At 38.2% G+C, this 15,132-nt stretch overlaps 1 protein-coding gene across 2 annotated transcripts in view; it reads left to right on the forward strand.

The window, feature by feature from the left end:
* itga11a (integrin, alpha 11a) overlaps positions 1-15,132 on the forward strand; it is a 57,490-nt gene that overhangs the window by 22,774 nt on the left and 19,584 nt on the right. For both annotated transcript variants that reach the window (XM_014001563.1, XM_014001564.1), the window contains 7 exons: positions 12-160; positions 238-382; positions 3,203-3,368; positions 4,837-4,907; positions 6,976-7,120; positions 9,980-10,128; positions 11,918-12,061. In XM_014001563.1, coding sequence (XP_013857017.1) covers positions 12-160; positions 238-382; positions 3,203-3,368; positions 4,837-4,907; positions 6,976-7,120; positions 9,980-10,128; positions 11,918-12,061 — 969 coding nt within the window. The remainder of the gene's footprint in view (positions 1-11; positions 161-237; positions 383-3,202; positions 3,369-4,836; positions 4,908-6,975; positions 7,121-9,979; positions 10,129-11,917; positions 12,062-15,132) is intronic.

Below are 15,132 nucleotides of genomic sequence, written 5' to 3' on the forward strand. Positions count from 1 at the left end.
TCCTGTGGTAGGTTGGAGTTGTTCAGTATGGTGAGCAGGTGGTCCATGAATTCCAACTCAGTGATTATAAATCAGTTGAGGAGGTGGTAAAAAGGGCCAAAAGCATCGACCAGCGTGGCGGAGAGGAGACCAACACGGCTCTTGGCATCAACACAGCACGGTGCAGTATCTCCACTTCCTCACTAATTTTCCTTTCTGACGTTTATTTGACTGAAGATATTAAACACGTTCTCACAGCTCCCAAGCGTTCAAACAGGGAGGTCGGCGTGGCGCCAAGAAGGTGATGATAGTGATAACTGATGGTGAGTCACATGACAGCCCCGATCTCCAGCAAGCTATCGAGGACTGTGAGAAGGATGGCATCACCCGTTATGCCATAGCTGTGAGTCTAGACCAGTTTTCTGCTATATTGTTTTAGGTTTTACTCGGTTTTCTGGTGGCTTTCTGCACAGCTTCGAAACACCATAGAGGCGACATTGTGTTTTAAGGCCCTGCACTATGATGTTTTAGACAACTTATGTAATGTTTGTCCTACACACTGCTGTAAGTTGCTCAGGTTAGGTAAGTTTTGAACGTGTTATCAGCACAATGGACAGACAATAACAGTGGACATGCTCAAAATTTTCAGCTTATGCCAACGTGCTGCTGACAAGTGAGGTGTAAGTTACAGGTATGTTACCTGTGCATCAGTTCACAGGTAAGATATTAATTTGTTACTCATAACTGGATATAAGTCCGACACCATCTGAAGCAGCACGTAACTTTTTTTTAACACTAAGACTCCTAATTTTTCAAGGCTCACGTGCAAAGTTAATTCAACCTGGAGAGACTCACACAAAGACAGACTGCAATTAGGAAGTAAACTTGACACGAATGACAAGAGTTTGGCGCTCAGACCCCGGCAGAGGATGTGAGCACTGTGAGATGATGTAAGCTCCGATGAGTGGCTTGAGATTTGGTGTAGGGGTAGGGGTAGGGGTAGGGGTACCCCCCCCACCCCCCCCGCCGCCGGGGCTTGACACTGGTGGTGGAGGTCAAAGGTGATAGAAGTCTTTAGAAGCCAGAAGATGAAGGTTGGAGGAGGGGAGGTGGAAGGTTGACGTTCGGCTGGCAAGTGGCCGATGTGATTTCAGAGGATGCTTTTATCCACTGACTGTCAGATGCTGATTGGATGAAGCTGCGCTTGAGTGGCAGGATGGAGCAGGTGACGTCAATTAGTCTTCCTGAGTTGATTTTTCGTCACCAACTCAATTTTAACTCATTAATAATTATTATTATGTATAAAACAGGTAAACAATGACAAAATCAACAGATTCAATGTAAAAAAAAATTATATATTTTATCAATAAAAGCACTGAGCAAAATAATTTCACAGTCTGGTTCCAAATATAAACAAGTTTAGCTCATTTAATTCACCAGAACCTTGTTTAGAATCTTGTAACCCAGTATTAAATTTAAATTTGCATATATTTCTGATAAACTTTAAACCTGACWCTTTAATAATAAGCCTTTATTTTAACAGGTAAGTCAATTGAGAACCAGTTCTAATTTACAATGACGACCTGGTTGAGTGGCAACAGCACAACATAAAATGTCAGAACATGTTAAAACAAGGACACAACACAGAGWAGAGTACAGGTAAACTTACTGYAACACTATTAATCAGGAAAATAAACAGATAAAATTMGATAAAAAGAAAAAACTAAAAGCAAGTACAGTGATCTTTTACAATAGAATGTACAGAACCTTTAAAAGAGGTTGGAGAAAAGAATGAAACAAATTTTAAGGTTGACAGAAGGATTGTTGGGTTGTGGTGCAAAAAATACAAACCAAAACCACATCTTTAATTCTGATCATGACCTACTGTTAATAGTTTACTGTTTACTGTTAATATTRTTTAWTTSGCATAAATAAAGCARCAYCTGTAGGCTACAGATGGCAGCGAAATGCGCAGCTGAGCTGAGTGCAGCCGCACCCCGAGCCGCTCGCAGTGATCCAGCTTCAGACTTGGGCTTCGCTTCTCAGGCGGCTGATCAAATTGTGCCGCAACATTTGTGCCAGAACATGCGTAGCTGTTGATCAATGTTGATGACGCAGAGGCCCAGGTMWCKGTTTTAAACATCACCAGATTGGTCTCCTGGGCCGCGCGTGGTCCATGCTCTGACTTCTTCCCTGACAATATTTGACAGCTGTCAGTCAATCATCGRGGGACACGTCCACACTTTCTAAYGKAAGTKACGTGTCCTCTTCATAATTAYCCAACTTGTTTCTGACAAATGTCCAYGTATGAGCATCCTCCATGTAATTTGTGTGAGCATATACATAACRGACCTGAAACGTGTACAAAACTGATCAGCAACTGTTCCACATACGGTGAAAACTTTGAGCATGTTCAAAATTCTGCACTGGGACCTCCGTATGACAGCGTAYGCCCTCTTATATTAACGTGTTGGTAAGTTCTCCTAGATGCTGTGCATCACTGTGTGACTGCTGCCAACATTGCATTTTCCTCCAACACACTGCATAGAGGTTCTGTCGAAGTTCCACTAACGTTGCACATACGTGCTGCCAAACATGTTATAATAAGCTGGTACACGTTATGTTYAAGGTAGGGATMATTTTTTCATAGGTTTTACATCTGTTCAAGTCGTTWGCAACACGGTATGATCATGTCCAAAAAAAGGTGCTAATTGATGCTTTTTTTTCCTCTGTTCCTCAGCGTGTGCTAGCATGYTGGCAWAATTTGCAGATGTAGRCATAATTTGTCTAAAATGTCATGGTGTKGCAGGGCCCTTAGCTAAAACAGGTTCCTCTAGATGTCTCACTAAAAACCATTCACAGCCTCTCAGAGCTCCAAACCTTTTCTTAAGTTAAAGGTGTAAATGATGTCCTCCAAACCGCAGAGCTCATTGGTTTTTGCCGCAGTTGGTGAAGTTATTGGCAAACTTGATTTCTTAGTGTGCCTGGGTAGCTAACTGGGCAAAAACTCTGACATCATTTGGCTTCAAATCAGATGGAAATGGTGACAACACTCGCAGTTTTATTGGAAACYGAAATTCTGAACCCTTTTCAGAGGGCTACAATTAGTCTGTCATAGTTCTGTGTGATTACTTTTGCTGGTTTACATTCCTCAAATAAGCACGTTATGCAGTTTCAGTATTCAAATATACAGTACCAGAATGTCAAAATTTTACCTTCACAGGTGCTTGGCTACTACAACCGCAGAGGCATCAATCCTGAGGCCTTCCTCAATGAAATCAAGTACATTGCCAGTGACCCAGATGACAAACATTTCTTTAACGTGACAGATGAGGCGGCGCTGAAAGATATCGTGGACGCTCTTGGGGAACGCATCTTCAGCCTGGAAGGTTGTGCAAAAAGACTTKAATTCAACAATTTTAGTTCTGTTCATTTAGAGCTTTTTCTGCATGCAAACCTTCAAGATGGAATGTAATGAACATGAGTTACAAAAAATGAAGCAAGGTGTGTTAATTTCACGAGTGTTTGGCTTCACATTGTGTAAATTTTAGTTCTTATATGGAAAGTAGCACTACTGTAACATAGTTTTACTCAAGTGAAAGTAAAAGTTAGCCTTCCAAGAAATTGCTCAAGTAAGAGTAAAAAAAGTATTTTGTAAAAAGACTACTTGAGTAAAAAGTAATTGATCATAACATAAGATTTAATATTTTAAAATAATGTCATCAGACTGACAAAAAATAGAAAGTTGTCAAATTCTGGTGTTTTACAGACTAAATGAAACCAATTTAAACAAATAACTAACAAAATTAAGAAATAACAAAATCTAGCTGAAGAAACATTTTTTCAAGTCCATTTTTTATTACAAAACTTATGAAACTAATACTTACAGTGGATAAGGCTTCACTTAGACAAAAACTCTGTCTCTCTCCGCTGCATTTTTGGTTAAAACATGTTTGTTCATCATTCGGTGAAGTTAGGGTGGGAAGAGTTTGGCAAAATTTTACTCAAGTAAGCGTAGCAAAATTTTAAAATATTAATCAAGTAAGKTAAAAGTATGATGCAGTAAAACCATTCCTAAAAGTACCCCCCCCCCTAAATGCAACTACTACCCACCTCTGCTTTATGTGCTCTCAGTACACTTGATCTTCAAGTTTTTAAAGTCATTACAGGTGTATATTTTTAAATGAAAAATTCAGCAGCAATAAAGCAAAAWAAATCTGCATGAAAGCATCTAAGTTAGTGAATTACTAAAAAAATGAGTTTGTAATTTAAGAATTATCATTCTTTTTCCCATTTCAACGGAGATTTGTACATTTTTGTGAGTTTCTGAATATAAAAATAACACTTTCTTGCACACCTGATTCTCATGATGACARTGTTTCAAAGAGCTGCAGCTGTCAGAGAAATATTTGAGGAAAGTTCCAAAATTTCTTGAAAAACATTTGAAAGATTCTCAATCACTTTGCTTGTGTTGCAAAGTGATGCTTCTGTGTTGCTGGAATTTTGATCCTATACAGAATTTGTGAGACGAATTTGGTCTGAAAATAGTTACAGAACTGAGAGTCTAGAACCATTTTCCATTTAGTTCCCATAACTCTGGAGCATAGAGTTATAGTATTTTACCAATATGTATCAGATATTCTGTGTATGTCAAGAAAAGTTGCACTTATTTGCAATTTCGTGTTTCCAACCAGCCCAAGAAGTCTCTCCTTTTAGTTTCTGAAACTATTCATGAATTTGAAATGCTTATTTTAAGACTCTAATGTTTTTTCTTTCTAAAAATGTGCTGTGGCTTGAAAGTGCAGTTTTTCTGCGTCTGGAATGCTTCAGACTTTAAAGTCTGGCTTGTTTACACAGGAACCAGTAAGAACGGGACAGCGTTTGGCCTCCAGATGTCACAGGCAGGTTTTTCCGCACACAACGTGGAGGTGAGTCTGACTCTTGCTATCCCGCTGTCTCACACCATGTGTCAGTGTGTACAACAACACACATTGTCTCAGTTTCTGCCGCTTCGTAATCCCTTCCCACAGTGAGGCGTTTATCACTCTTTTCCCCTCTGAAAGGCCTGCTGCGTGGCCCCAGAGGTTCAGGTCATCCAGATTTAGGAGCCACTGACAAGCAGACAGATTTTTCTTTGTCTTTTCAACCATTCAGCAGTGGAAAATAAGACATTGTTTGTCCCAGAGTGAAAGAAAATCGTAAGGAGCCTAGACAGGATTGAGACAGTCTTACTCAGAATGTCTTCTTTTTCTTTAATGTCTCAGAAGGTTTTGCCTGCCTCTTAGTGGCAGGTGTGCTGGCTTTGTGGTGCTACACAGCTGGAAGATAAAAAATAAAAAACAAACCCAGACACATCTCTTCTACTGTACCTGCTGTTCATACCTATTTTCAGTCTTCTCCTCCTGACGTTTTAAGATACAGCTGCTGTTGCAGGTGTCTTAATATTTCAGATTCCTTTCACTCTAGACCTTGCTGGTAGAAAAAAAAGGTCCAATTTATGAGAAAAAATAAATATATAGCAGGGTTTGCAGCTGGGTGGCTGGAAGGGCTGGAAATTGTGTCTATTGGGCCAGATTCCAGGGATTCTCGACAAGACCGGCATGAGTGTTGAGAGTAGGATAACGTTTTGGAAAGAATGTTGGTGTTTTAAAAGAGAAAAACGGTCCTGAGGGCCCAGATGGTTTTACTGAATGTAATTAGAGTCAACTTTGAATGAGGCTTGTGTCATATACTGTGCAGATGTCTTGTGCATTTGTATACATTGCACATTTTTCCGTCTGTGATTTTCTGTTACTAAACATTAATGAAATGAAGGAATATCAAGGATCTGATTTAATTAAAAATATATATTTTTTGTGGTCCTGTGATGGACTCGCGACCTGTCCCGGGTGTACTGCGCCCCTCACACTATGACTGCTGGACTTGGTGACCTGTGTAGAAAGGAAGTAGCGGGTAAAGATGATCAATGGAATTTCTTTGTATTTCTTACATTTTTACTTATTTTTTTTCTTTTGAAATATAGAGATTTTATTGTGTTTTCCCTATCTAAGGATGCATATGTTTTTTTGAACCTGGTTTTTCGGCTCAACAAAGATTTGACATCCAAACCAAAGGGAGGTATATGACCATGAATGTAACTGCAGCAGAAATAGGTCACTGTTTTATGAGGCTGAACCGTTTGTCATGGAGATTATTTTTGGCCAAAACCGATAAACCACAGTGGCRTAATGCTGCTGCTAAAGAATGACGTAGTGCAAATGTGGTGAGCGTGCAAATCTGTATTTCAGGAAGACAATCGCAAGTTTTCCAGACCATGCTAATAAGCTGGAAATTATGTTGTGGATAATATTGTGTACTGCATGAAAAAAAGGAAATCATTATGCAGAGAAACCCTACAATCACAGCACCATAAACACAAAGTATGTTGAACCACAGATTATAGATAATCCTTTCTCTAGCCTCCCTGTGTTACAGTTGCTGTTTGTTTCCTTTTTTGAACATCAAGTCCAGAACAGACCATTAAAGACTCATTTTAATAGCAGATTTTACATTTCATTTGATCTTTTTTTTGTTGTTGTTTCTTAATATATTGTGAAAACATCTCACTGTTTTGCTTTGTTTCCTGCTTTTTACTGACATAATGTATGTGGTCAGCATCACAGCAGGGTTCTATGCTTGTTGTGGTCGTTAAAAAGGTTAATCAGTCAAATGAGACATTCCTGAGGTTAGACAGCCACTAATTTAACTACAGCATACAAAATGACACATGTATGTCTCTACTTACGGCTTACTTACAGTATAGACTCACCTCAACAAAAATGACAAGAATGTTGAAAAGCAAAACCAGGTGGGATGAAACACACCAGAAACAACTCAGTTCAAAGGAACAAAAAGGTGTTTGAGATAAAGTATAACTACGTAATGATTTATTGTGCTACCTACCTATTTTTCTTTTTTAGCCTATACCATAAGCATTATATTTGCAATCTCCTACAGGATGGGATTTTGGTGGGAGCTGTTGGTGCTTATGACTGGAATGGAGCAGTGCTGAAGGACACACGGCAGGGGAAAGTGATTCCTCCAAAGTCATCCTACACGCAGGAGTTTCCCGAAGAGCTCAAAAATCACGGTGCCTACTTAGGTGAGTGGCATCAGGCTGTACAAATACTGTAAAAAGTTTACAAAAGTTTGAGAAGAGGTGTGAAAGAAAGTGGACATTTAGACTTTAATTCTTACAGACATCATGATTTTGTTCACAGTTTCTTCTTTTTTTTTTTACTTTAGAAGAGTTACATGCAGGCTTTTTTAAAGACTTCCAAAGCTAAATTATTTATATGTTTTGTCTTGACAATAACTTTTTTAAAATTGAATAAAGAGGCCCTTGCACTACCCATTACATATTTGATAAATATACCTCTACAACAGTCAATTGTTCTAACAGTCTGGAAGACAGCTAAATAACTCAAGCTTTTAAGGTTGGTAATAAAACCAAACCAGGAAATTGTCAGCTAATTAGTATTCTATTTTTCATTTCACAGATTGCTGAGAAATGGGTCTCCAAACAATTAACCATCTTAATGTACAGGTGCTGGTCATAAAATTAGAATATCATGAAAAAAATTGATTTATTTCAGTAATTCCATTCTAAAAGTGAAACTTGTGTATTATAGTCATTCATTGCACACAGACTGATATATTTCAAATGTTTATTTCTTTATTTTGATGATTAGAACTGAAAACTAATGAAAACCCCAAATTCTGTATCTCAGATAATTAGAATATTACGTAAGACCAATACAAAAAATTATTTTTTGAAATAACCTGAAAAGTATGAACATGAGCATGTACAGCACTCAGTACTTAATTGGGGCTACTTTTGCCTGGATTACTGCAGCAATGCGGCGTGGCATGGAGTCGATCAGTCTGTGGCACTGCTCAGGTGTTATGAGAGTTGCTCTGATAGTGGCTTTCAGCTCTTCTGAATTGTTGGGTCTGGTGTATCACATCTTCCTCTTCACAATACCACATAGATTGCCTATGTTAAGGTCAGGTGAGTTTTCTGACTAATTAAGAACAGGGATACCATGGTCCTTAAACCAGGTACTGGTAGCTGTGGCACTGTGTGCAGGAGTCAAGTCCTGTGGGGAAAAAAATCAGCATCTCTATAAAGTTGGTCAGCAGCAGGAAGCATGGAGTGCTCTAAAACTTCCTGGTATGTGGCTGCGTTGACCCTGGACCTCAGAAAACAYARTGGACCAACACCAGCAGATGACATGGCACCCCAAACCATCACTGACTGTGGAAACTTTACACTGGACTTCAAGCAACGTGGATGAAGTGCCTCTCCTCTTTTCCTCCAGACTCTGGGACCTTGATTTCCGAATGCTAAATTTCCTTTCATCAGAGAAGATAACTTTGGACCACTCACCAGTCCTTTTTGTCTTTAGCTCAGGTGAGACTCTTCTGATTCTATCTCTTGTTCAAGAGTGGCTTGACACAAGGACTGCGACAGCTGAAACCCATGTCTTTCATACGTCTGTGTGTGGTGGTTCTTGAAGCTCTGACTCCAGCTGCAGTCCACTCTTTGTGAATCTCCCCCACATTTATGAATGGGTTTTGTTTCACAATCCTCTCCAGGGTGAAGTTATCCCTATTGCTTACACTTTTTTTTCTATCACATCTTTTCCTTCCCTTCGCCTCTCTATTAATGTGCTTGGACACAGAGCTCTGTGAACAGCCAGCCTCTTTAGCAATTATCTTTTGTGTGTTGTCCTCCTTGTGCAAGGTGTCGATGGTCGKCTTTTGGACAACTGTCAAGTCAGCAGTCTTCCCCATGATTGTGTCGCCTACAGAACTAGACTGAGACCATTTAAAGGCCTTTGCAGGTGTTTTGAGTTAATTAACTGATTAGAGTGTGGCACCAGGTGTCATCCATTTTGAACCTTTTCATGATATTCTAATTTTCTAAGATACTGAATTTTGGAGTTTGCATTAGTTATCCGTTATAATCATCAAAATTAAAAAATAAACATTTGAAATATATCAGTCTGTGTGTAATGAATTAATATAATATACAAGTTTCCCTTTTTTGAAGGGAATTACTGAAAAAAATCAACTTTTTCATGTAATTCGAATTTTATGACCAGCACCTCCATTATTTTGTAAAATACATTGGTATGCTTTGTTGAATTGCTTTTTTTCAATTGTTGTATTCATTTTGGGCACTTGTTTTAAAAACTTTTAACTTATTTTAGCTGCTCAGGCACTGGATGAAATTTAGCTGTTGTGCTAATTCCAGCACATTGATATTAATAGAATGTTGAATAATGTGCATTGTCTTTTCAAACAAACAAATCAATGGATTTGTGGTTTAACACCACTTGTCCTCCTTTACAAAGTGTGCCCACTGCGTGCATGCTCTTCAACATAACCACCCTCATCTTATTTCAACACCACAGACCTCTGTTTTTGCCATCAGTGAGTTGCATTCAAGCTTGTCCAGCAGGCTGCCAATAAAAGCCAATCTAAGCTCAAAAGCAATAGAGGTGGATACATAATTTTGGAGACACACAGAGAATATTAAACCTGGGATCAAAGAAGTATGAAACTGACATGAATGTGGAAAAGAATAACAAAATGTTCATGTGGAAAAGAGGACATTAAATAAACCAAAAACTGAGACATGAAGCTCTGCATAACAAAACATGGCTCAGAGTTTGCACTTCCCATATGGCAAATTTTTGCTAATTTTCCGTGAGTCATGAAGATGGCTTTCATAAAACTCAACCAGGTTAGTTTATTGTTGTGCTTAAACAAATAGTAGAGCAAACTGTAGAATCTGATAAGTGAACTGTTAAGCAAACAGTGATCTTAATTTATGTGGTCAGTTTCAACAATAAAGACATCACAGAGAATAACTCACTCAAGCGACAATCTTCAGGAGATTTATTGCCCGAGACTGGAGCTGTAATGTGTGTTTTTGTCTGTGTCCCATCTCCAGGTTACACAGTAACGTCTGTGGTGTCTTCAAAAAGTGGTCGTCTGTTCGTAGCGGGAGCCCCACGATTTAACCACACCGGCAAAGTCATCATCTTCACTTTGAATAATTCAGGCAACCTAACCATCCTGCACTCACTCAAAGGTCACCAGGTACAGACGCAGCCACAATTTAATCAACAAATATTTACAACCTCACTTCTATCAAAGTTTGAATGTTGTATAAAGCACAAATAAAAACAGAATATGATGATTTGTAAATCCTTCTCAACCTTCATTATATTCAATTGAATGCATTACAAAGACAACATATTTAATGTTCAAACATAAACTTAGTTTCATTTTGTGTTGTTTTATTTTTTTATTTTTTTGCAAATATTGACATTTTGAATTTTATGCCTGCAACATGTTGCAAAAAAGCTTGGACAAGAGAAACAAAAGACTCAGAAAGTTGAGAAAAGCTCATAAACTATCTGTTTGGAGCATTCCACAGGTGAACAGTTTAATTGTAAACAGGCAAGTGTCCTGAACTGGTATAAAGGGAGCATCCCCGAAAGGCTCAGTCATTCACAAGTACGGATGGGGCGAGGTTCATTGCTTTGTGAACAACTGTGTGAGCAAATAGTCCAACATTGTGAGAGCAATGTTAATGTACTATTGCAAAGAATGCATCAAATTTTATCATCTACAGTCCATAATATCATCAAAAGATTCAGAGAATCTGGATAAATCTCTGCAAGTGAGCGGCAAGGTCAAATGCCTGTGACCTTAGATCCCTCAGGTGGCACTGTAATAAAAACTGACATTATTCTGTAACATATATATCACCACACTGGCTCAGGAACACACTGAACACAGTTTGTCTCTACATGTACAAGTGCAAGTTAAAACGCTACCATGCAAAGTCAAAGCCAGATGTCAACAACACCCTTTGTTCTAAACTTAATCCTCTACCCAAAACCAGCATCTGTATCTATGGGGACCAGCAACCCCTGTAGCACCAGTGCTATGAGCTACAAAAGTTAACATACAGCCTTGCCTTATGAAGTGCAAAGTACCACAATGGAGCCCCCAGATTGTTGAGCAACTGAAGTTGGACATCAAGCCAAAATGGACCTACAAAGCTTCAACAATTGGTGTCCTGAGTTCTCAAACACTTATTGAGTGTTGGTAAAAGGAAAGGTGATGTAATACAGACCCTTTCCCAGCTTTATTGGAACATGTTTCAGCCATCAAACTCAAAGTGTTACGTTCAGGCTCCATCGCAGTAAAATGAGTATCTGTTTGTTATCTGCTGTGCAAATGACAAAAACATGTTCAGCTTTATGGTGATTCGGGCTGAATTTTGTTGTTCAGATGGTTATTGGCAGATGAATCCCAGTGTCCAATATACTTTAGTTTTATATATGGTAATTTCAAATATGTTATTGACCACTGCTTTCATACTTGGCAACACTACACAGACTGTTACAATGTATCTTGTCAACAACATGTCTTGCAGAACAACAGATGGAGTTTGGTGTCTCCTGAAAACTCACTTTGAYCAGAAAGCCTTTTTTTATAGGCAGATGTTTCAAATGTTTTTTTCAAACCATTAGATGTTCTGTTTTTTCCCCAGTGTCCGGTCCAAACTCCCTCAGTAAAGCTGTCACAGCTCAGGCATCAATGAAAGCATCAGGGTTGACCATTTTGCTGTGACTCAATAAGAACCACCTTGTGCCTGTGATATTCAAGTTCAAAAACCTCTTGAGCTCATCAATAAATCAAACACAAATAAGACGTAGTTTCAGAGGCAGCAGGAAAGAAGTCAGTCATTTTAGCTCAGAGTGGACTTTATATTACAGCAAAGCACTTTTCCAGATGGCAGTATAATCAAATAGCTAAGCTGCATTTTTTTTTAATGTTACGCTCAATCAACATAATTGTACACTGTTTCTTTCAGATTGGATCCTATTATGGGAGTGAGATTGCACCTGTGGACTTTGATGGAGACGGAATAACTGACAACCTTTTGGTGGCTGCACCAATGTACTTCAACGCAGGCTTAGAGAAAGGAAAGGTCTACATCTACAGAATAACAGAACCGGTAGGTAGAAACCTCTTAAATACAGAGAAGTGGCACACAAACAGAACACTCACTACAAAACTGGGTCAGCACCTGTCGTTCCCGAGTCAGTTTTAGGCACACCTCATCACGAGCGTCTCGTTGCATCTGATAGATTGACATTTTCCAGACGAAATGTGCAGATGAGATGAAGGAGCTGTGCCATGCCAGGGTGCACGCTTTAATAGACGTGTATAATGAACTCAAGAGGAAAGAATTCTGTCCCATCTAAACCCAATTCCAGCAAACCTTTTGGAGGCGAGAACTGCCTTTTAATAGGAGGAAATTTACCGGTTCCAGGTCTGTCTGGCTCGTCGGGATAATGAATGTCCTCAGATGTTTTCGAATCCACTGAGCAGGCGCATATGAAGTATTTAAATGTCTGGCGGGGCCAAAACCACATCACAGGTGGCAGTCTCAACCTCAAAACAAAACACAAACAAATAACTGCTTAACAATATGTGTCATCAGAGAGAGAGAAATGCTACAGGTTCAGGACGATTAAAGGTAATGATGTGGCTGATTCAGGCGTTGCTGAAGACTTCCTGTTGTGCTTCTGAAAAACTACCTTAAATAACTTCCCGTAGTAGTACTTCAAGTGCACTCTGGGAGTCTAGAAATTAAATAAAAATATACATCCTTTCTAAGGGTTCTCTCTAATCCTTGCTTACACTTTAGAAAGCTCTTTGTATCCTAAATGGGCTCCATAAATAAAAATATTGCTTACTTACTGTATTTGCTGTATAAATAATGAGGAAAGTATAAGTGCAAAAAATGTAAAATGTCAGTATGTAAGTGATCAAAAAATAATTCAGTATATGAGTAATGTGTGTTTAGTTTTATTATTAATTTTTTAATTGGTGTGTTTTCCCGCAAAAATGKTTTATTTTGCAAAAGATCTGTAGTGGTCTTCTAATTGGTTGTGTGATTGCAGCAATTGTATTTTTTACAAGATTAGATGCTCTGTTTGGATCTGTTGTCTTTAAATAATTAATAAAGTACAATTTAATTCAGTTGAGCTTTTTATAGTTTCTTTTTGGGCTTTTTGTTGTTGATGTTTTCACTTTAAAACATTTGATTAACCTCAGAAACATTTAAAATCAAAACAGTCAATATTTTAACTTGAAGAAGTCAAGGTATTTTAGCTATTTTAGTAAAAATAAAAATAGACCAAATGAACCAAAAATGTGTCAAAAAGCAGCTAGTTCTGCAACAATTCTCTAGAAGTAGGAGTTCTGTGTGTGAGTGGAGTTTTGGATCTGTTTATTTTCTGCTGAATAAGAAAGTTGGTGAAAATGCAGTGATCTTGATCTGAAAAGGTTTGAGTTTATTTATTTATTTTTTTGATGATGCAGCTTTAGTTTTTTCTTATCTTCAGCGACCTGGTTACAATTTTGTATAAAACTGAACAAAATAGAAAACACATTTCAAATCAAAGGTTTGCCTAAAACAATATTAATTAACTTTTTGTTGACAAATGAAGATTGCAGATTTCACATCTTCGTTTAGAACTGCGTTTTGGGTGAGAACTTAAGCTGTTTTTTAATTTTATTGTTATTATTATTTTTATTTTTTGGAGACTATTTTGTAGAATTAATCCGTTCTATAATGTTCTGGTATCCATGTATCAGTTTGTAGAAAATTTCTTGTCCGATCTCCCAATTGGAAAATTTAATATAGAAACATCACACTGTACAGCTGCAGACCTCATGGGTCCAAACTGGTCCCTATTGACTTTAAGACCACATGATCATAGGTCACCTCTTTATTAAAACTGTGTCTTTGCTCTAGATTGACATCCAAATAACATAACAAAGTAAAACCCTTTGTTTCTCACATTGTGCTTCTCTGTCCATCCATAATGCTGTCTACAATTAAGTTGCCCATGGTGTTACTCCACAAATGTTTAGGACTGAAAATGTCACCAGACAATTCTCTGCATTGGACTTTATTTTTAATAAGAGCACTTCCACTAAAGAAATCATCAGTGGTACTCAAGAGCTCTTCCACTCTGAACATAAAAATGTATTGATAGGCTGAAAATCATCCACAGGTTGGTTCTTCACATTATGGTCGATAATTGAACTGTTTGTAGATTTAAACCATGGACATCATTATCACTGTCACTATAAACACATCAAAAATCTAGTTACCTCGTGCTATTTTCAACTCCGTAAAATTTCAAAACTTCATCCACTCCTGCCTGCCTCTGACCTGAAAATGGTAATCCATGTCTTTATCTCAACCAGTCTTGACTGTAACAGCATGTTCACCTGCTTAAATCAGAAACAATTAAACTGGCTTCAGCTTGTTCAAAACTCTGCTGCTCCTAACTAGAACATCCAAATTCTCTCACATCTCCCCCATATTATCAGACCTCCACTGGCYACCTGTACAATTCAGACTCAAGTTCAAAATCCTGGTTCTCACTACATGGCCAAGCGCCAAACTACATCTCCGGTCTTCTCTCACCTTATAACCCCAGACGCAACTTGTGCTCACAAGACCAGAATCTTCTCTTGGTCCCCCGTACTCRCTTCAAGACCCATGGTGACTGTGCCTTTTCCTCAATGGCTCCCAGACTGTGGAACACCCTTCCGCCCTATCTAAGATCTGTTGATAACACCGACTCCTTTATAAAACAAATAAAAACACACCTTTTCACTCAAGCATTCAACTGAATATATTCAACACCTCACAACTTGAGTTTATAAGCCCTGACTAACAATCATGTGTGTTATTCTGGTCTAGTATCCATCCCCTCCACCTGTAAGGGTGAGAGATAAATTGAGCTCCTTTTGTTTTTGTTTTAAATATTGAATGTATTGAATGTATAATTTGTACAGTTAATATGATTTTTTTTTTTGCTTTTTCTTTCTGATAATGGATGTACAGCACCGTGTGAAATCCTTTTCTGTGAAAGGTGCTTTATAAATAAACTTTTACTTACTTACTTACTTACTTACTTACACACTTACCTACTTACTTACTTACTTACTTACTTACTTACTTACTTACTTACTTACTTACTTACACACTTACCTACTTACTTA

Source organism: Austrofundulus limnaeus, unplaced genomic scaffold (genome assembly GCF_001266775.1).
Source record: "Austrofundulus limnaeus strain Quisiro unplaced genomic scaffold, Austrofundulus_limnaeus-1.0 Scaffold9, whole genome shotgun sequence".
Lineage (NCBI taxonomy): Eukaryota > Metazoa > Chordata > Actinopteri > Cyprinodontiformes > Rivulidae > Austrofundulus > Austrofundulus limnaeus.